Source organism: Gavia stellata, chromosome 41 (genome assembly GCF_030936135.1).
Source record: "Gavia stellata isolate bGavSte3 chromosome 41, bGavSte3.hap2, whole genome shotgun sequence".
NCBI classification, from domain to species: domain Eukaryota; kingdom Metazoa; phylum Chordata; class Aves; order Gaviiformes; family Gaviidae; genus Gavia; species Gavia stellata.
In genome coordinates this window covers 100,567-122,326 of record NC_082634.1, presented here as the reverse complement: position 1 = coordinate 122,326, position 21,760 = coordinate 100,567, and the positions used below count along the sequence as shown (strand labels likewise).

Here is a 21,760-nt window from a genome sequence, read left to right as displayed (position 1 = left end):
TAATGGTGAGGGGCGTGGTCTTTGGGGGCGTGGTCTTTGGGGGCGTGGTCTTTGGGGGCGTGGCTTTCAGCAGGGGGCATGGCCTGCCGCAGGGGCTGGGGTACTACACATGGGAGGAAACAGCTTGGGGGCGTGGTCTTGGGGGTGTGATGTGAGGCAGAGGGGGGCGTGGCAAGTGGATACAGGGTGTGGCATGGTCTGGGTGTGGCTGGTGGGTGTGGGAGTGGCCTGGGTGGATGTGGGTGGGGCAGGTACCTGTGGCCACACCCAACACGGGTGTGGGGTTTGGGTGGCGGTGGGGCGTGGCATATGGGGGGTAGAGGTGGGCGTGGCCTGCGTGTGGGCTTGGCAGAGGGCCGTGGCCATGGCCTGGCACGTGTGGCAGGGGAGCAGGTGTCGAAGGGCGTGGCTAATGATGGGTGGGCGTGGCCTGTGGGCGTGCCCATTCTCACCCGTGACCCCGCCCCTCCTGCAGCCCTGAACAGCCTGGAGGGGGAGTTCAAGGGCCGGTACTACCCGCTGAAGGCCATGACGGAGCAGGAGCAGCAGCAGCTCATCGATGACCATTTCCTCTTCGACAAACCATCTCGCCCCTGCTGCTGGCCTCGGGCATGGCCCGCGACTGGCCCGATGCCCGCGGCATCTGGTGGGGCGTCTCGAGGGGCACCCACCTTGGCGGGGGGGTGGTGGGTGGGTGCTGGGGGCACCCACGTGTTGCAGACCCCACCTGGGAGGGGAGCAAGGGGCACCCAGGGAGCAGGGCCCCAACCAGGGGGATGTGGGGAGCACCCATGTGGGGGGGCACCCTGCCTAGGAGAGGTGCAAAGGGGCACCCACAGTTCAAGGTCCCACCTGGGGGGGGGGGGGCACTCAAATCTTGGGGCTCCTGCCTGTGTGTGTGTGGGGGGGGCAGTTACAGACCACCCAGACACCTGGGTCCCACCTAGGGGGGTTGCAGGGGGCATCCACATGTTTGGGACCAACCTTTGGGGTGGGGGCATGTAGGGACCACCCAGATGAATCTGGGGTGCCCGGACGCCTGCATCCTCAGGCCACTGCTGAGGGGGTGTCGTGTGTATCTGCCTCCCCCACCCCAGGCACAATGACAATAAGACCTTCCTGGTATGGGTGAACGAAGAGGACCACCTCCGTGTCATCTCCATGGAGAAGGGGGGGAACATGAAGGAGGTGTTCAGACGCTTCTGCGTCGGCCTCAAGAAGGTGGGTCAGAGCCTGAGAGGGGACGGGGTGGGGGGGGGGGACATGACATAGTGGGATGTGGGGGACACTGGGGACATAGGGGCCATTGGGCCCTTGGAGGAGATGGGGATGTGGGAGATATGGGGAGCATGGAGGGTCTTGGGTGCATTGGGGACCCAGGGGGACATGGGGGGGCTTTGGGGACACAGGGGGACATGGGGGTGATAGAAGGGACATGGAGGGTCTTGAGGATATGGGCACAATGGGGACATTGGAGTTGGGGGGCAGTGGAAACACAGATGGGGGCACGGAGGACCTGAGTGACATTAGAGGTATGGTGAGGACATGGGGATGATGGCACGCTTTGGGCACAGGGGACACTGGGGGGGCGATGGGGGTGTCCTGGGAGGGTGGTGGCAGCGGTGCCCCCAGGCTGGGTGTCAGGACGGTGGCGGGTGGGGACCCAGTCCCACGTGTGTGTGTGTGTCCCAGATCGAAGAGATCTTCAAGAAGGCAGGCCACCCCTTCATGTGGACGGAGCACCTGGGCTACATCCTGACCTGTCCCTCCAACCTGGGGACGGGGCTGCGGGGGGGTGTCCATGTCCGCCTGCCCAAGCTCAGCCAGCACCCCAAGTTTGAGGAGATCCTCAAGCGCCTCCGCCTCCAGAAGCGTGGCACAGGTGGGCACGGGGATGCAGAGATGAGGTGACATTGGGACATGACATGAGGGGGGTGGAATTTCAGGCACAAGTGGGCATAGGTACATGGGGGATATAGGGCACAGGTGGGAATTGGCACAGGTGGGAATGGGGACATGGGTGCTGTGGGGCACTGTGGGATGCTGACACGCCCGTTCCCCCCCCCCCCCAGGTGGGGTGGACACGGCGGCTGTGGGCGCCGTCTTCGACATCTCCAACGCCGACCGCCTGGGCTTCTCAGAGGTGGAGCAGGTGCAGATGGTGGTGGATGGGGTGAAGCTGATGGTGGAGATGGAGAAGAAGCTGGAGCAGAACCAGCCCATCGATGACATGATCCCTGCTCAAAAATAGGGGACCCCCCCCCCTTGGACACCCCCCCAGGACCAGCCTCAATAAACGCTGCTGGTCCCTGCTGTGAACCCAGGCATCCAGGCTGGGGGGGGGAACACATGGAGGGGTCCTCGCCCAAGCGAGAGGGATGCCCCCCACCCTGGGGTGCCTTTGTGGCCCCTCCTGCCCTACAAGAGGCAAATTCACCTTAACTTTGCCCATGGCCCAAGGCCATGATTTGGGGGGGGCAGGGGGTGGTGGTGTGTGTGATGTGTCCCACTGCCGGGGGGGGGGTCCTGGTACTGATGGGTGCTGACGCTGATGGGTGCCAACACCAACAGGTTTCCTATGTTTATTGGGGGGTTGGGGTACAGACAAGGGCAGGAATAACTTAAAAATGTGCTGGGGGGGGCAGGGGGGGCCAACACCGGAGCCCCAGGCCATATTTACAGGCTGTACAGGGCTGGGGGACATGGGGACAGGCCCCAGGGGGGGGCTCCAGGGGACCCCAGGACGCAGCCACACCTCTGGGGACCCAGGGGTGGGGTAGAAGTGGGGATCCAGGGGGGGCTGGAGGTGATGTAGAACCCCCAGTCTGGGAGCTGGGGGACGCTAAGGTCCCAGAAATGATGTCCCCAAGTTCCCAGAGCTGATGCCCCCAAGGTCCCCAAGCTGGTAGTCCCTGGGGTCCCAGAGCTAGTGGACCCCAAGGTCTTGGCACCGACGGCCCCAAGGTCCTGGAGCTGGGGCTTCCCAAGGTCCCAGAGCCAGGGGCTACTGGGGTGCCAGATCCGATGGCCCCACAGATAGCCAAAGGGTCCGGGAGCACCTGGGGGTCTGGAGCCAGTGATGCCTGGAGGGGCCCCGGGGGTACCCCGGATCCCTGAGCTGCCATCAGCAAGGGTCCCCAAGCTGCCGCAAGCCCCCCGGTGCTGGTGCTGATGTCCCCAAGAGGATGCTGGAGCTGAGGCAGCCCCCCGGGGGGAAGGCCAGACCCCGAGGCAGGCCCCGGGGGGGTCCCAGAGCTGCCGCAGCTCTCAGGGGGCCTGGATCCACCGCAGAGCCCTGGTGCCGGTGCCAATACAGCTCCTGGGGGGGGCCCATTGCCAATGCAGCCTCCAGGGTGGGAATCCTGGATCCGATGGAGCTCCTGGGGGGGTCCCGGTAGCAATGCAGCCCCAGGTGCCAGATCCAGTGCATCCTCGGGGTGGGGATCCCAGATCTGCCGCAGGCGTTGGGGGTCTCAGTTCCGCCGCAGCCCTGGGTGCCAGATCCAGTGCATCCTTGGGGGGGGGGGGTCCCAGCGCCGATACAGCCCCAGGCACCAGATCTGACACACCCCAGGGGGGTCCTGATGCCAACGCAGCCCTGGGTGACAGATCCGGTGCAGCCCCTGGGGGGGGACTGGAGCCACTGGGGGCTCCCAGTGCCGATACAGCCCCCAGGGGGGTCCCAGCTCCAGTGCATCCCCCCAGGAGGGATGCAGCCCTCGAGGGGGGGGGTCCCAGCTCCAGCAGGTCCCTAGAGCTGGAGCTGACCGGCCACACGTGCCAAGGTGGCACGGAAAGCGCCGACAGTGCCAGCCAGGCGCCGGAAGAGCACGCCGTGGAGGCCGAGGCGCTGGAGCCGGCAAACCTCGGCCTCGAAATGGCAGAAGTGCTCGCTGGGGCCCCGGTCGTGGGTGCAGGAGAGCAGGAAGGGCTGGGGCTGGCGCGCGCGGCAGCCGGCCGAGAGGGTGGCCTGCCGCAGCGCCGCCATCACCGCCTCGGCCGGCCGGGCGCTCGTCACCTTCACATGCCAGGGGCATCGGAGCAGCCGGGGTTCGGCTTCCTTTTGATCCCAAGGTAGATGGCAACTGCAGCGGGGAAAGGCGGGCAGGGGGCTATGAGGCACCAGGAAGGGTGGCTATAGCATGGGCAAGGGGCTATGGGGTAGCGGGCAGGGTATGGGGTGGGCAGGGGGCACCAGAGGCGGGAATGGGGGCTATGGGGCACCAGGGATGGGTGTGGCATAGGCAGGGGGCTGCCCACCCTGGGGAGCACCCAGGGGTTGGGGGGCACCCAGGGGTGTCAGCACTCACCTTGTGAGCGCAGGTCCCCCGATTCTCTCAGGTTCGTCTGCGACCCTGGGGAGGGGGGACACACGTCAGGGGGGGCCACGAGCTCTGCCTGCTGTGGGCAGCAACAAGCCCCCCCCCCATTTTGCACCCATTTTGGGGGGCACCAGCCCCATGGATGATGTAGGGGTACGGTCCCCATTTTGGGGTCACTGTGCCCCCCCCCCAAACTGTGCCCGATTTGGGGGGGCACAGTCCCCAATTCAGGGGACACCATCAAAGCTCATACTCCTTGGGAGGGGTAGCACCCCAATTTTGGGGGGTATATCATACCCTCAGGGTCATACCCATGTTTTTGGGGGCACCACCCCTATTCTGGGGAGATCAACAACCCCCCCAAGGTAATCCTGAATTTGGGGGGCACCACCCTCAGTTCAGGGCACATCATGTCCCCCAAGGTGATGCCCATTTGGGGGGGAGGGCAGCACCCCCAATTTGGAAGGGGAGGGGGGAAATCCCCCACCCCCAGGTCATGCCTGTTTTGCATGGGCACTTCCCCCCTCAAAGCTGTGCCCAGTTTGGGGGGGCACCATGTCCACATTGAGAGACACCACGCCCACCAAGCTCACACCCATTTTCGGGGGGGCATCACCCCCACACCACAGTGCCCCCAGCTCACAGTGGAGCACAACTGTGCCCCCCCCAACCCCCCCCAGCGACAGCAAAGACTGAGAGGCAGAAAGAGAAGGGACAGGAGCAAAGCGAGGCGGCGGGCGCCGGCAGCACCAGGATGGACACCGGGACGGGCACTGGCACAGGTACCACGGTGTGCGCCAGCAGCACTGGGACAGGCACAAGGATGGGCACCAGGACAGGCACTGGTAGCACCACGTCGGGGCCAGAATGGCACCGTGACAGGCACTGGTGGCACCAGGACAGGCATTAGGACAAACACTGGTGGCACTGGGACAGGCACCAGGGTAGACACTGGCAGCACTGGGACGAGCACTGGGACAAACACCGGCAGCACTGCGACATGCGCTGGGACAAACACCAGCGGTGCCGGGACAGGCACCGGGGTGAGCACTGGTGGCACTGGGACAAGCACCAGTGGCACCGTGATGGGCACCAGTGACACCAGGCACTTACTGATTTTGGCTCCTGGAGGCGTGGGGGTGCCCGAGACGCACCTATTAGAGCTCTGCCGCTTAGAGGGGTCAAGAGTGACCCTGGAAGAGAGAAGAAGGAGTGAGGAAGGCGAGGGCAGCACCGGCGGGGCGGGCACGGCGCCCGTGGCCCTCTCACCTGCGGGTCAGCTTGGAGGTCAGCTTGCTGAAGAGGTTGGAGGTGGCCCGCGAGCGGCTCTGGGGCAGCGGCGAGGCCTCGGGTGCCAGCGTCGGGGAGGCGGGGGGCCCATTGGGACCCCCTCCCGTTCGCCGATCCCGCACTTGCCCGCCGTGGAAGGTGCTGCGGACGGTGGTGCCCCGCGCCAGGCGGGCCCGCTCTGAGGAGGCGGCGGCGATGCTGTGGCTGGAGGGTGATGCCGGGGGCACCCGGCTGGCGACGGAGCTGCGGGCAGGGGCAAGAGGAAGGCGTTAGGTGTGTGGGGGGAAGACAGGATGGGACCCTGGGAGTTGCCCACCGCCCTACCTGTTCTCCTTGCCGTTCTGCAGCAGCGAATGGCGGTCAGTGCCCGGGGCGCTCGGTGCAGACATAGGTGTTCCTGCGCGCCATCACACTTGAGGGGAGGTTGTTCTGCAAGGCACCAGGCACCTGCTGCCATCAGCACCAGGGTGCCCCCCTGCCCCGCTCCTCCAGCCCCACGGGTGCCCACAGCCTGCTCCCCAGATCCATGGGTGCCTGCACCCCCATCTCCTGGCCCCACAGGTGCTTGCACCCTGCTCCCCCAGCCCCACAGGTGCCCACAGCCTGCTCCCCACCTCCATGGGTGCTCACAACCCCATCTCCCAGCCCCACGGGTGCCCCTCACCCTGCTCCCCCAGCCCCAGAAGCATCCGCTGCCCTGAGCCATGCCCCCAGCCCCATGCCCACTGCGCCACCATGCTCACCGTGTTGATGGCACCGTCCTTGTGCCGGTCCGGGATCTCGGACTTGTTGGGGTTGTTGGCGCTGCTGACCATAGGGCTGGAGGGGGGCATCCCGCGCCCGCTGCCCACCACGCTGCAGCTGGCCTTGCGGGTGGGCATGCGCTCCTCCTTCAGCTCCGTATCTCCCGCGCTGGTGGGGCTGCGCTTGGGGTGCATGGGCACTGGCGAGGGGCCGCCTGAGGGCCGGGGAGGGTCAGGGAGGGTGCAGGCAGCGGTGGCCAGTCTTGCCTGCTCCCCACCAAGCATGGGGCAAGGGTCCTGCCTGCTGTGCCATGGAAGGGGTTCCGTGGGACGCGGCTGGACCAGCAACCCCATGGGATGTAGGAGAGGGTGCCCACCCTGCCCCTGCACCCCACGGGTATGGAACCAGATACCCACCCTGCCCTCTACCCAGTGGGCATGGGAGCTGGTGTCCACTCCCCCCTGCACCTCGCAGGCATTGAGCCCACCCTGCTCTGCACGCTGTGGGCGTGGGACCAGGTATCCACCCCACTCTGCACCCCACAGGCACAAAGCCCACCCTGTCCTGCACCCCACAAGCATGATGCCCACCCCTGCGGGCATGGGACACAGTGCCCACCCTGGGAACAGGGGACGCGGGACACTCACAGAAGTCACTGTGCCGCCGCTGCCGGTGGTAGGTGGTGGCACCGCGCTGGCTCTTGCTGTGCGAGGACGTCTTGCCGGTGCCGTTGGCCGTCTCGCTGGGTGCCCGCACCCGGGCCAGGGAGAGGCTGCTGCCTGTACGCGACTCGCCTGCCTCCACCTGTGGCCGGCAGTGACCGTCACCGGCCCTGCCCAGCATCCCAGGGCGGGGACAGCAGTGCCACCGCGCATCACCTCACCTCGTTCTTCCTGCCCAGCAGGAGGTAGGTGGCTGTCACCTCGTTGTACTTCTGGTTGCTCAGGGACTCCTTGATCTCCTCCCGGGTGTAGCCCATACCCACCATCACCTCTGTGGGGAGTGGGGATGGTGAGGGGGCACTGCCGGTCCCGGGGTGCAGCAGACCCCCACCCCGGGGTGCCAGGGTGGCACCGTGCCCTCACCGATGCGCTTGGCATCCCCAAAGTCCTCCTCAGGCTCCTTGTAGGGCTTCAGCTCGTCACCCTCGTAGCCGATGTTGATCCACTTGTCCTTCATGATTTGCTGCGGGGCACCGGTGGGGTGCCACAGGTGCCACCGGTGGCGTGCCACGAGTGCCACGAGCACACAGCAGGCACAGGGCACCCTCCCAGCTGGCTTACCCCTCCCACCGATGCCACCCCAGGGCACCTGGCCCCTGCCAGCAGCTCCAGCCAGGGCATGGGTGGCTGCATCCTGCCTGTGCCTACCTGTCCACAGGCACTGACAGCTTGTAATTAGCCCTGGAGCTAATTAGGCTAATTAAGAGCATCGGGGAAGGGGGAGCCGGCCTGGAGGAGCCCACAGGGTGGGGAGCAGAGCAGCCAGGGGATGTGCCCCATCGGGGTGGGACAGCGCCTGTCCCAGCTGTGCCAGCCCCAGCCCAGTGCCCCCCGCAAGCCCTGTGCCCCCCTGTGACCCTACCCCGGGTGCCCCCTCACCTCAAGGGTGCAGCGCTTGGCCGGGTTCAGGACCAGGAACCGGCGCAGGATGTTCTCACAGTCAGTCGACATGTAAAAGGGCACCCGATACTTGCCCCGCAGCACCCGCTCCCGCAGCTCCTGGGTGAGGGGGGGGGACACGCACAGGTCAGGGTGGGGGCACCCACGCCCTGGCATGGGATGAGCACTGTCCCTGCAATGGGCATGGGGACGGGACGGGCACTGTCCCCAGCCAGGCATGGGGACAGGTAGGGCGCTGCCCCGCAGTCGGGGGTTACAGGCACTGTTCCCTGCTGGGCACGAGGCCGAGACAGGACGATCACTGTCTCCAGCCAAAGAGGGGATAGGACAGGGCCGGGTGACAGGAGGGGACACTGTCCCCACTGCCCACCTTGAGGTTGTGGCCGTCGAAGGGCAGGGAGCCGCTGACCAGGGTGTAGAGGATGACGCCCAGGCTCCAGATGTCGACCTCAGGACCGTCGTACTTCTTGCCCTGGAAGAGCTCGGGGGCGGCGTAGGGGGGGGACCCACAGAAGGTGTCCAGCTTGGAGCCCAGCGTGAACTCGTTGCTGAACCCGAAGTCAGCGATCTTGATGTTGGCGTCGGCATCCAGCAGCAGGTTCTCTGCCTGCAGGCACCGGGACGGGTACGGGGATGGCAAGATGGGCACCATGTCCAGCATGGGGCCACCAGGACAGGCACCGCATCGGGCATAGGGACGCCAGGACGGGGACACTGGGATGGGCACCGTGTCCAGCACAGGGATGCCAGGACAGGCACCGCATCTGACACAGGGACAGTGGGATAGGGACACTGGGATGGGCATGGTGTCCAGCACGGAGACACCAGGATGAGGATACTGGGATGGGCACTGCATCGGGCATGGGGACACTGGGATGGGCACTGTACCAGGCACCCCACGTGGCACAGGGACACCGGGAAGGGCACGGTACCGGGCAGCACGGCCGCAGGGCACCCCGTGGCCCTCTGCCCAGGGCCACCCCCAGCAGGGGACACCGTGGGGCAGCTGGGTCCCACCTTGAGGTCCCGGTGGACGATGTTTTTCTGGTGGCAGTAGTGCACAGCCGAGACGATCTAGGGACAGGGCGAGTGTCAGCAGGGTATCACCAGTGTCCGCTGTCCCCACTGCCACCGGTGTCCCTCCCCCACAGTGCCCCTGCTCAGCCTCTCGTCCCACCCTGATCTATGCCGCAGCCAGTGGCCCGGGGGGGGATCGATCCTGTCCACGTGTGGCTGCCACGTGCCAGCCCTCCCCCATGGACACCCCCTCGCTGCGATGTCCCCAGCCCCATGCCACCGCAGCGTCACGTTCCCCCCTGCCCTGTGCCAGCCCCCCCCCACGTCCCCCGTCCCACACCACCACGTCCCCCCGCTGCATGTCAGCCTCCCCACAATGTCCCCAGCCCCACGCCACAACAGCACCACGTCCCCACACCAGCCCCCTACGATTTCCCCAGCCCCACACCAGCCCCCCTCCCACTGTCGCCAGCCCCCTGCCATGTCCTGGTGCCCCCCCCAGTGCCCCCCACCTGTCTGAACTTGGCCCGTGCCTCCTTCTCCTTCATCCTCCCGTGGGACACGAGGTAGTCGAACACTTCACCTGCAGGGACACCCATGGGTGCCCGCACCACGCCCCCCCCAGGCACAGCACCCCCCAGCCCAACACCCCCCCCCCCCTCCAGAAGATAGGCACCATGCCCCCCATTAGACTCCCAGGTGCACCCCCTAACCCCACTCCAGCACCCTGGGGTGCATCCAGGTGGGGCAGGGCCCCCAGGGGAGGTGTGCAGCACCCACAAGGGGGGTCAGGGTGCCCAGGGGCGGGGGGAGTCTCTCACCAGCGCTGGCATACTCCATCACCAGGTACAGCGTCTTCTCTGTCTCAATGACCTCAAACAGTTTCACTGCAGGGGGGCAGGGAGGGGGGATCAGCACGGGCACCCATGGGTGCCCCCCCATGCCCCACAGGTGCCCCCCATGTCCCCAGTCAGGGGGCCCACTCACCAATGTTGGGGTGGTTCAGACCCTTCATGATGCGAACTTCCCGGAAGAGCTGCACGGAGGGAGGGTCAAAGGCATTAGTGGGGGGGGCCAGGACCCCCCAGGGGGCTGCCCCCCACCCTGTGCCCTCCCCCCAGCCTGTGCCCCCCCCCCACCTTCTGGAGGCTGGTGGGGTTCAGCTGCGTCTTGTCGATGATTTTTATGGCCACCTGGGAAGGAACCGGGGGGGTGAGGGGGGGGACACGAGGTGGGTGCAGCACGGCTGGTTACCCCCAGACCCCCACCACCACAGGCACCCAATTCCCCCCAGCATCGCAAGTCTCCTCCCAGTTGCCCCCCTCAGGAATGCCCAGCTCCCCCCACGCCTCCCCATAACGCCCCTGGGGGCACCCACCTACCCCAGGACCCCCATTTCTCCCCCAAGTTGCCCCCCAGCTCCTTCCAGTTGCCCCCAGGACCCCCCAACTCCTCCCAGCTGCCCCTATCTCTCTCCCAGGCCCCCCCACCTTCCCTTGGGGCCCCCCAGCTCCCTCCAATTGCCCCCCAGGAACCTCCCAACTCACCCCAGGACCCCCTATCTCCCTCCAATTGCCCCCCAGGACCCCCTATCTCCCTCCAATTGCCCCCCAGGACCCCCTATCTCCCTCCAATTGCCCCCCCAGGACCCCCTATCTCCCTCCAATTGCCCCCCCAGGACCCCTGTTTCTCCCCCCAGCTCCCTCCCATCACCCCCAGGGACCCCTGCGCACCGCTCCCACCTCGCGGCCGGTGAGGATGTGCCGGGCCAGCTTGACCTTGGCGAAGTTGCCCTTGCCGATGGTGCGCAGCAGGCGGTAGTTGCCGATGTGGGGCTGCTCCTCGGGGCAGGAGGCGATGGAGTTGCGGCAGCGGGCGCCCAGTGAGCGGCTGGACCAGGCCGAGCCCTTCTCCGAGCGGCTGCCCCCCAGGCCCGCGAGCTGGGGACAGGGAGGGGACATGTGGCTGAGACACCCCCCCCAGATCATCGCACGAGTGACTGGTACTGCTGGGACAGCCCCCCCAGCTCACAGGAGCGCATGGTGCTGCTGAGACCCCCCAGCTCATCGCAGGAGTGGCTCGTACAGCTGAGACCCTCCCAGCTCATCACACAGGGGCCTGGTGCTGCCGAGACCCACCGCAACTCATCACAGGAGTGGCCGGTATCACTGAGAACCCCCCCAGCTCATTGCAGGGGGAATGATGCTGCCGAGACCCCCCCCCCAGCTCATCACAGGGGGGACGGCGTTGATGAGGTTCCCCCCAGCTCATCACAGGGGTGCCCCCCCCCAGCACCACCCAAAGGCCCCCGGCGGGGGGGACGCTGCCCCAGCCGGCAGGGTGGGGACGGATCCGGCCTGACCGGCTCCGGGGCCGCGTCCTGGCCTCGCCCGCTGCCCGGACGCCTGGGTCTCCCGCCCGCACGCCTGGGACCCCCCAACAGTGACTGGAAGGCTCCGACAGCCCTGGCGTGTCCCCCCCTTCCCGGCCGCGGGGCCCCCCCATCACACCAGTGCCCCCCCCACCCCCCATTGCTGCTTACTGGTGGCCCCAGCACCTGCCCGCCTGTGCCCCTCCCCGGTAAGAACCGACACCCCCCCCAGTACAACCGGCCCCCCCCGGTGGCCCCCTGGTACAACCCGCCCTCTCCCGGTGCCCCCCTCCGGTACAAACCGACTCCCCCCAATATCCCCGGTACAAACCGTCCCCCCCCGGGTATCCCTTGTACAAACCAGCCCCCCCCGCTGCCCCCCCCGGTACCCCCGATACAAACCGACGCCCCCAGTGCCCCTCCGGTGCAGCCCACCCCCTCCCCCCCAGGTACAAACCGACCCCCCCAGTGCCAACCCGGCCCTCCCCGGTGCTCCCCCCGCTCCCAGCCGACCCCTCCCGGTGCCCCTCCGGTACAAACCCGCCGTCCCCCCCGGTACATCTCGGCCCCTCCGCTCACCGTGTCCGCGTTCCGCTCGTTCCCCGCCGCCAGGGCGGAGCGCGAAGACATCTTGACCCGCGGGGCCGGGGCTCGGGGCCGGGGGGGGGAGGCTCGGGGCCGGCGGGGCTCGGGCAGGCCCGGGCCGGGCCGGGCGCACCGGGCGCGGCCGCTACCAGCGGCTCATGGCCGGGCCGGGGCGCACGAAGGCGGAGCCGGGGCCGGGCCGGGCCGGGCCCGGGCGGGGGAGCCCTAGGGGCGGGCGGCGGCGGGGGCGGCCATGGGCCGGGCCGGGCCGGAACCGGAACCGGAAGCGGGACCGGGGCGGGATTGGGCGGGGCTTCGCCGCGATGGTGGCCACGCCCCTTAAGGGGGCCGCGCACCTGCCGGAGGGGTGGGGTGCGAGGGGGCCTGTGTGACCGGGGGTACGGGGCTCACCTGGGGGCGCGGGGGCATTCGGGGGGGGGGGGCTCAGGGGCGCGGGGGGGGGCTGGTTTGTCCTTTAGGGGCGGGGGGTGTTTGGGGGTGCAGGGACCCTTCGGGGGGGGCTGTCACGGGGTGCAGGGGGTGTTTGGGGGTACCGGGCGCTCAGGGGCACGGGGGTGGCCGGGAGTGCGGAACTGCGGCTGTGGGACCGACCCCCGGCTGGGGACCTGCAGGGACACGCGTGGGGCGCGGCGGGGGCACGGGGAGGGCACTGCCCCGCCCTTTGCCTTTAAGAGGCGCATCGGGGCGGGGCTGGTCCCGCCCCCCCCCCGCGCGATGGCCGATCACGAGCCGCCGGGCGCGGCCGCGGCTCCTTCCCATTGGCTGCGCCGAGGCATGGAGACAGCCCGGCCGGCCTCCCGGCGGGGGCGGGGCCTGCGCCACCGCCCCCTTCCGATTGGTTGCTGTGCTGGCCAATCAGCGGCGGTCGGGGGGGTGTTAACCCCTGAGTGCCCGGCGGAGGTGTTATGCGGAGGGGCTCGACGTCACGTGGGCTGGTGGGGACCCGGGGGGGGCACGGGCACGCGCGGGCGGGGGGGACAGGGCGTCGCGTGGTGCCAGACCCGCCGTGCGCCGCGGTCCCCGTGTGCCACCCGGGGCCGGGGGGTGGCACCGGGTCATGATGGGTCCCCTGTGCCACCGGGGTCCTGTCCCCGTGACACGTGGGGTCCCCTGTGACACTGTGTCCTGTCCCCGGGCCATGCATGTGTCCCCTGTGCCATTGGGGTCCTGTCCCTGTGCCATATGGGGTCCCCTGTGCCACCAGGGTCCTGTCCCCGTGACATGTGGGGTCCCATGTGTCACTGGGGTCCTGTCCCTGTGACACGTGGGGTCCCCTGTGCCATTGGGGTCCTGTCCCCGTGACACGCGGGGTCCCCTTTGCCACCAGGGTCCTGTCCCTGTGACACGTGGGGTCCCCTTTGCTATCAGGGTCCTGTCCCCGTGACACGTGGGGTCCCCTGTGACACTGTGTCCTGTCCCCGGGCCATGCTGGGGTCCCCTGTGCCATTGGGGTCCTGTCCCTGTGCCATATGGGGTCCCCTGTGCCACCAGGGTCCTGTCCCCGTGACATGTGGGGTCCCATGTGTCACTGGGGTCCTGTCCCTGTGACACGTGGGGTCCCCTGTGCCATCAGGGTCCTGTCCCCGTGACATGTGGGGTCCCCTGTGACACTGTGTCCTGTCCCCGGGCCATGCATGTGTCCCCTGTGCCATTGGGGTCCTGTCCCTGTGCCATATGGGGTCCCCTTTGCCACCAGGGTCCTGTCCCCGTGACATGTGGGGTCCCCTTTGCCACCGGGGTCCTGTCCCTGTGACACGTGGGGTCCCCTGTGACACTGTGTCCCGTCCCCGTGACATGTGGGGTCCCCTGTGACACTGTGTCCTGTCCCCGGGCCATGCATGTGTCCCCTGTGCCATTGGGGTCCTGTCCCTGTGCCATATGGGGTCCCCTTTGCCACCAGGGTCCTGTCCCCGTGACATGTGGGGTCCCCTTTGCCACCGGGGTCCTGTCCCTGTGACACGTGGGGTCCCCTGTGACACTGTGTCCCGTCCCCGTGACATGTGGGGTCCCCTGTGACACTGTGTCCTGTCCCCGGGCCATGCATGTGTCCCCTGTGCCATTGGGGTCCTGTCCCCGTGACACGCGGGGTCCCCTTTGCCACCAGGGTCCTGTCCCTGTGACACGTGGGGTCCCCTTTGCTATCAGGGTCCTGTCCCCGTGACACGTGGGGTCCCCTGTGACACTGTGTCCTGTCCCCGGGCCATGCTGGGGTCCCCTGTGCCATTGGGGGTCCTGTCCCTGTGCCATATGGGGTCCCCTGTGCCACCAGGGTCCCGTCCCCGTGACACGTGGGGTCCCCTTTGCCACCAGGATCCTGTCCCTGTGACACGTGGGGTCCCCTGTGCCATCAGGGTCCTGTCCCCGTGACATGTGGGGTCCCCTGTGACACTGTGTCCTGTCCCCGGGCCATGCATGTGTCCCCTGTGCCATTGGGGTCCTGCCCCTGTGCCATATGGTGTCCCCTGTGCCATTGGGGTCCTGTCCCTGTGCCATATGGGGTCCCCTGTGCCATCCGGGTCTTGTCCTGTCCCACACCTGGGTCCCCCTTTGCCATGTGGGGTCATGTCACCACAACATGCTGGGGTCCCCTGTGCCATTGGGGGTCCTGTCCCTGTGCCATATGGGGTCCCCTGTGCCATCCGGGTCTTGTCCTGTCCCACACCTGGGTCCCCCTTTGCCATGTGGGGTCATGTCACCACAACATGCTGGGGTCCCCTGTGCCATTGGGGGTCCTGTCCCTGTGCCATATGGGGTCCCCTGTGCCATCCGGGTCTTGTCCTGTCCCACACCTGGGTCCCCCTTTGCCATGTGGGGTCATGTCACCACAACATGCTGGGGTCCCCTGTGCCATTGGGGGTCCTGTCCCTGTGCCATATGGGGTCCCCTGTGCCATCCGGGTCTTGTCCTGTCCCACACCTGGGTCCCCCTTTGCCATGTGGGGTCATGTCACCACAACATGCTGGGGTCCCCTGTGCCATTGGGGGTCCTGTCCCTGTGCCATATGGGGTCCCCTGTGCCATCCGGGTCTTGTCCTGTCCCACACCTGGGTCCCCCTTTGCCATGTGGGGTCATGTCACCACAACATGCTGGGGTCCCTTGTGCCATTGGAGTCCTGTACCTGTGTCATGTCAGTGTCCTCCTGTGCCATGATGGGGTCCTGTCATCGTGCCATGTGGGATCCCCCTGTGCCATGTGGGGTCCCGTCCCTGTGCCTCCTCAGTGTCCCCCTGTGCCATCGGGATCCTGTCCCTGTGCCATGTGGGGTCCCCTGTGCCAGGCGGGTCCCGTTTCTGTCCCATGCAGGGTCCCATCCCTCTGCCATGCCTGTGTCCCCCTGTGCCATCGGAGTCCTGTCCCCGTGCCATGCGGGGTCCTGTCCCTGTGCTATGTGGTGTCCCCTGTGCCATGGCAGTCTTGTCCTGTCCCATGCCCAGGCCCCCCTGTGCCACCATGGTCCCATCCCTGTGCCACGCTGGTGTCCCCCTGTGCCATCAGGATCCCGTCCCAGTGCCATCGGGGTCCCCTGTGCCATCGGTGCCCCATTTCCGTGCCACGCAGGGGGTGACAGCCATGCAAAGTGGGGTCCCCCCTCGTCCCCCCCTCGTCCCCGGTGACCCAGCGGAACCGGGGCTGACCCTGCCCCGGCGTGGGAGGCCGCACCGGGGAGGCGCTTCCTCAGGAAACCCCCCGGCCGCTGCCCGCCTGGCGCGGCCACCGCCACAGCGCCCGGTGTCACCGCCGCAGCACCGCCTGCGTCCGCTGCCAGGGGTACGTGTGCCACGAGGGCCCTGCCTGTCTGCGGGCACCCACGGGGCTGGGGGTGCCCACTGGGTGCGGGCACACTCCTGGGGGGTGCGCAGAGGGGTGGGCACGCCGGCGGGCCGTGGGTGCACGCAGGGGCGTGCGTGCGGTGGTTTGCACGCTCGCTGGGTGTGTGCGGAGCCGTGCACGCTCGCGGGGTGCGCACCGAGGGGTTTGCGCGCTCGTGGCAGCGTGGGTGCTCGCAGGGGTGTGCGAGGAGGGGCGTGCACCCTCGCAGGTTGCGGGCGCTCGTGCGGCGCGCACGGAGGGTTGTGCAAGCTCGCAGGCTGTGCGAGGGGAGTTTGCAGGCTCAGGAGCGTGTAGGTGTTTACTGGGTGTGCACGGAGGGTGGTGCAAGCTCAGGGGCTGTGCACGGGGGGGGTTTGCACGCTCGTGGGGATGTGGTTGCTCCCAGGGGCTGCTCAGGGTTATTTGCACACTCGTGGGATTTGCACACCGTGCAAATGCCCGGTGTCACCCCAGCTGCCAGGTGAAGAGCCAGGTGCCACCCTGTGTGCCGGGTGGGGGTCAGGGTGCCACCCCGGGTCCCAGCTGCCCTTTGGGTGCCAGCCCGGGTGTCCGGTGCTGCCTCACAGGCCATGCCACTGCTGAAGAAAACACCCAAGGAGGAGGAGGAGGATGGCGACCCCTTCGCTGACAACCCTGAGAGCCGCTACCGCCGCCGGGCCACCCTGGAGCGCCTGGTGGGGCTGGCACCCTTTGGCCGTGCTCGCCGCGCCCCCCCCAAAGACGAGGATGGGGACGGTGGCCGGGCGCGGCGGCGGTCGGAGGATTTTGGGCTGTTGCGGCGGCTGCCGGGGCGGCGCAAGGCCAGCGTGGAGGCGCTGGCGGAGAGGCCAGTCCCCAAGCGCAGCTCGCTGCTGCGGCTGGCCTTGGGGACACGGGGACGGCGGGGGTCCGCGGGCGAGCGCCCGCCAACAGTGGAGAGTGAGGGGGTGTCCGACGGGGACCAGGACGGCGGGGGACAGCGGCAGGAGGGGCGCGGGAAGGCCAGGGAACCGCTCTCGGGTGAGACGGGACGGGGAGCATGGGGACGGGGGGGTGGACATGGGACTTGGGGACATGGGGCATGGGCATGGGGATGTGGGACGTGGGGATGGGGACATGGGGCGTGTGGACATGGGGACATGGGGATGGGGATGTAGGATGTGTGGGACATGGGGATGGGTACATGGGAATGGGGATATGGGACTTGTAGGCATGGGGACGAGGGGGTGGGGACATGGGGATGGGGACATGGGGACATAAGAGGACATGAGGGACCATGAAACGTAGGGTGTGGGCATGGGGCCATGGGAAGACATGGGACATGGAGGGACATTGGCATAGGGATTGTGGGACATGGGGACATGGGACCATGGAGGCATGGGGGATGGGGCATCGTGAGATGGGGACATGCGCCATGGGCCATGGGTGGCCTTGGGTGCCGTCAGATCACCCATGGGTGCCTCCCCCCCCGCCCAGTGCTGGAGATCCTGGAGCTGATCCAGCGGCGGGAGCTGGTGGCGGCCGACGAGCAGATCATCGCGCTGGAGGCGGAGTGTGTGGCCTCATCCTCATCCCTGTCCCCTGTCCCCACGGCTGGGCGGCAGGCGCGGGACGTGGCGCTGCTCTACGAGGCGCTACTGGCGCAGCTCTGGGCAGTGGTGGGCGAAGCAGTGCCCGCCGGGCGCCCCTACCCCCCCTTGCGCTCAGTGATCCGGGTGCTGGAGCAGGAGGAGGTGGCCGATCGCCAGCACCCACCGGGCACGCCGGGCCGCCCGCGTGCCCTCCGGCGCCGCTGGCAGGAGGCGGTGGGACGGGCGGCGGGCGAGAGGTTGGCGCAGGTGGCACCCGCCGCTGGGTTGGGTGCCCGGTTGGCAGCGCTAGCGGCTCGGTTGGTGGGCGATCTGGGGGCTGTGCGGTGCCATGTGGCACCCGCTTACCCCCCCGAGTACGGTGCCTTCGGGGTCTACGCCCGTGGGTACCACCGGGCACTGGCACAGCAGCTGGGCACGCTGGCGCAGAGACCCCTCGCCGTGCCTGACCTCTACCTGCTGCTCGACTGGCACAGCAACACCTACCCCAGGTGAGCCCCCCCGGCACCTGCTGTCACCCGCGGGACCCCACAGCATCCATGCCCCTGGCACACTGGGCACCCCATGCCACCCAGTGTCACCCATGGGACCCCACAGCACCTGCACCCCTGGCACGCCGGGCACCCCTTGCCACCCAGTGCCACCCCCGAGCACACTGGGCACCTCTAGGGCTGTCCTCTGGATGGTGGTGGGTGCTGGGCACCCCATTGCCACTGTGGGTGGGTGCTGTGAGGTCCCTGTGCCCGCAGGGAGGTGCTGGGGCACCCTGAGGTGGGGGCCCTGCTGCAGGCACAGGCACTGGGGCCCCTCCTGCCCCCCGAGACCCAGCGCAGCCTCGAGAGCTCCTGCATTGCTGCCGTCAAGGTACGGGCACCACGGCGGGCACCAGGACGGGCAAGGGATGGGGACTGGGGTAGGGACTGGGATGGAGGCATGATTGGCACCAGAGTGGCACTGGGACTCGCACTGGGGTGGACACTGGGATGGGCACATGATGGGCACCGTGGTGGCACTGGGATGGGCACACAGTGGGCACTGTGGTGGCACTGGGATGGACACCCAGATGGCACTGGGATGGGCACACAGTGGGCACTGTGGTGCAACTGGCATGGGCACCAGGATGGTCCCAGGGCTGGGGGCTGGCAGGGTACCCTGCACCCCGCTGTCCCCACGCCCAGTGCCCCACTGTGCCCGGTGCCAGGTGAAGGTGGAGGTGGCGGTGGCACAGGAGCTGCAGCTCAGCGAGGACACGTGGGCAGAGGAGACCTCCAGCCAGGAGCTGCAGGAGGGACTGGCCACCCGCGTCACTGGGGTATGGGCACGGCGCCTACTGGGCACCTGCACCTGACACCCCCCCTGCTCTGTCCCCTGGGCACATCCCCTGGGGACTCAGGGCTCTGCGGGGTGACCCGCAGCCTTGTAGGGGTGCTGGCGTGGCTGGGCACCCCATAGAGATGGCAGGGTGCCAGGGTACCCCATAGGGATGCCAGGATGCCAAGGTGCCCCAAGGGGATGGTGGGGTGGCTGGTACCCCAGGGGACGCCAGGGTGGTGGCTGTGTCCCCGGGGGACAGCGGGCTGGTGGCTGTGCCCCCACCCCCAGTGGTGCCCATGCCCACAGCTGCTGCGGGCGCACGTGGACCGAGCCCCCCAGATCACCCCCGAGTTTGGCATGGAGATGGCACACAGCCTCCTGGGCGTGCTGGTGGCCTTCCTGCACAGGTGGGCACAGGGACACGGGGGGACAAGGAGGGGACATGAGGGCACAGGGACATGGGGGCTGGGCATGGGGATGTGGGGGCACAGGGGATGGGCACAGGGACATGGGCACCGTGGGGGGACAGGAGCCACAGGACAGACCTGGGATGGCCACTGGGGGCACAGGGGGAGCGTGGCACCTGGGTGCTGGGGTCCCTTGGGTGCCGGGGTCCCTTGGGTGCCGGGTCCCCTGGGTGCCAGGACCCCAGGGTGCCAGGTCACCTGCGTGCTGGGTCCCCAGGGTGCCAGGTCCCCTGGGTGCTGGGGTCCCCTGGGTGCTGGGTCCCCACAGCGCCAGCACAGGTGACCCATGTGGGTGCCCTCAGTTTCCAGCGGAAGGTGGAGCGGTTCCTGGAGGCCCCTGGCGAAGCCACCCCACCTGACAGTGCCACCGGCCGAGCCATCGCCCTGGTCAACTGCTGCCCCCCCTTCAGGTGAAGGCACCCCGAGCACACCCCCTCCCCAGGTCCCTGCAGCACCCAGCAGCACCCACTGACCTCCCTGTGGCAGGACCTTCGCTGAGCGCTTGGCGCAGTTTGGGCACCCAGAGAGCGAGGAGCCCCGGCGCCAGGCTCACGCCACCCTGGACAAGGTGACCCGGCTCTGCAACCACGTCCTCACCCAGCGCCTCTTCGAGGACCTCAAGGTGCCCACACAGCGCGGGATGGCCTGGGGAGGTGACGGCCAGCGAGGTGCACCAGGGTGCTGGGCAGGGTGCCCATTGGTTGGGTGCTGAGCCAGACGATGCCCATGGGTGCAATGGTCATGGTGCCCATCCGTTGGGTGCTGAGCCGGGCGATGCCCATGGGTGCAATGGTCATGGTGCCCATCCGTTGGGTGCTGAGCCGGGCGATGCCCATGGGTGCAATGGTCATGATGCCCATACATTGGGTGTTGAGCCGGGGTGATGCCCAGGGGTGCAATTGTCATGGTGCCCATACATTGGGTGCTGAGCCAGGTGACGCCCATGGGTGCAATGCTCCAGGTGGCATCCCACCCCTCGGCCACCACCCAGGGTGCCACCCATGGGTGCAGGGACAGCTGCCCACCCCAGCTGCGTCCCCCCCAGCCCTACTTCAACAAGCTGATGAAGCGCAAGTGGCTGACGAGCTCCGACGCCTTTGACACCATCGTGATGCTCATCACCAGCTTCACCCAAAAGCTGCGCCCGCTGCGCCCCGAGCCCTACCAGGTGGGTGCCGGGTTTGATGCCGTGGGGTTGCTGCCATCACCGGCAGTTTCTGCTGACCCTTGTGCCGCAGGTGCTGGTGAGTGAGGTGCACCGGCGGGTGCTCATCGAGTATGTGCGGCCGCTGCTGCAGGTGCGCTTGGTCTGCACCTCAGCCAAGATGCGCGCCCGGGTGGCCGCCCGCCTCGGGGACGAAGCCCGCCAGCTCCGCGAGCTCTTCAGCCGCTTGGTGAGACCCTATCCCCTCCCTGCACCCTTGGGTGCTTCTCGGGTGGGGGTGACAGTGCTGAGGTCCTCTGCGCCGGCAGGATTCGGCCTCGCCCTGGCTGGATTCGGTGGTGCCGCGGTTGAGGGAGCTGCTGGTGCTGGAGGACACGGCGGCACTGCAGATGGAGGTGGGCGTCCTGGTGAGGGACTTCCCCGACATCCGGTGAGTGCTGACACCCGGCAGTGGCCCCAGGAGGGTGGCAGCGGGGTGGCATGGCCAGGCGGGATGTCATGGCCCCATAGGGACAGGAGTGGGGTGGCACATGTCCCCATAGCCACCGCAGCAGGGTGGCATGGCATGGCCAGGCCAGCTGCCACCTCCCCATAGGGACGGGGGCAGGACGTGGTGTCCCCACGGGGACCAAAGCGGGGTGACAGGACGCCGCGTCCGTCCTTCCCGGCAGCTCCCGCCCCGCTGCCGGTCCCTCCTGGCCGCCCGCCGGGAAGCGGCCACGGCCCTGCGCCAAGTCCCCTCCCCGTCCCCGAGTTCCCCAGGGGGCCGGTGGCACGCGCAGGCACAGCAGGACGCCGCCACTTCGGGGGCTTGAAACAGAACCAGTCCTGGCTGCAACTGGTACCAGTTAAACCTGGGACCAGGATTTGCCCCAGAGCTGGGTGTAGCGCTGCGCCCCAAAGGTGGGTGCAATGTTGCACCCCAAATCTGGGTGCATCACTGTGCTCCAAAGCTGGGTGCATGCTGCACCCCAGGGCTGGGTGCAATGCTGCACCCCAAAGGTGGGTGCACGCCTTGCCCTGATCTTGATGCAATGCTGCACCCCCAAATCTGGGCACGTGCCTCTCCCAGGGGACCGGGGTGCCGGGCGGCCGGTGTCCCCGTCCCCTGAGCGTCCCCATCCTGCAGGCGGAAGCACGTGGCGGCGTTGCTGGACGTGCGGGGTCTGCGGGGCCAGGCGGCGCGGCAGGAGATCCTGGGGGTGGTGCAGGACCTGGAGCAGAGCGAGGCCGAGCCGGGGCTGCCGCGCCAACGTGCCTTCTTCTCCGAGCTGGCGGTGGCCCGCGAGGTGCGATGCCTGCCCTTCCACCTGCCCCGCCTGGCACGCCTCTCCCGCCTCCGCTTGCGCCGCCCGCACCCCCAGCGCCCCGGCCAGGCGCGGCTCTGAGCGCCCGTGCCCGCAGGTGGGTGCAGCAAGGCACCCTGGAGCTGGGTGCACGCCT

At 68.2% G+C, this 21,760-nt stretch overlaps 3 protein-coding genes across 3 annotated transcripts in view; 2 read left to right on the top strand and 1 right to left on the bottom strand.

The window, feature by feature from the left end:
- ERCC2 (ERCC excision repair 2, TFIIH core complex helicase subunit) overlaps positions 1-2,319 on the top strand; it is a 6,098-nt gene extending 3,779 nt beyond the window's left edge. Inside the window, 5 exon segments of the mRNA XM_059833147.1 lie at positions 353-583; positions 586-646; positions 1,098-1,221; positions 1,693-1,882; positions 2,073-2,319. Coding sequence (XP_059689130.1) covers positions 353-583; positions 586-646; positions 1,098-1,221; positions 1,693-1,882; positions 2,073-2,251 — 785 coding nt within the window. The 3' untranslated portion in view covers positions 2,252-2,319.
- A 1,668-nt stretch (positions 2,320-3,987) lies between these two features.
- MARK4 (microtubule affinity regulating kinase 4) lies at positions 3,988-11,996 on the bottom strand. Its single transcript, XM_059833190.1, is given in 19 exon segments — positions 3,988-4,085; positions 4,311-4,355; positions 5,436-5,515; positions 5,592-5,855; positions 5,937-5,983; positions 5,985-6,041; positions 6,356-6,570; positions 7,004-7,154; positions 7,240-7,349; positions 7,442-7,541; positions 7,958-8,077; positions 8,349-8,585; positions 8,996-9,052; positions 9,508-9,578; positions 9,817-9,882; positions 9,983-10,031; positions 10,135-10,188; positions 10,738-10,935; positions 11,946-11,996. Coding segments are annotated over 19 exon segments (2,037 nt in total). The 3' UTR covers positions 3,988-4,020.
- A 4,376-nt stretch (positions 11,997-16,372) lies between these two features.
- On the top strand, positions 16,373-21,705 carry EXOC3L2 (exocyst complex component 3 like 2). The gene is made up of 11 exons (XM_059833145.1): positions 16,373-16,802; positions 17,259-17,862; positions 18,121-18,235; positions 18,573-18,683; positions 18,992-19,092; positions 19,455-19,562; positions 19,639-19,774; positions 20,198-20,320; positions 20,391-20,546; positions 20,626-20,747; positions 21,447-21,705. Exons 1-11 carry the CDS (start codon positions 16,373-16,375, stop codon positions 21,703-21,705), a joined length of 2,265 nt encoding a protein of 754 aa, XP_059689128.1.
- Positions 21,706-21,760: the final 55 nt, after the last annotated feature.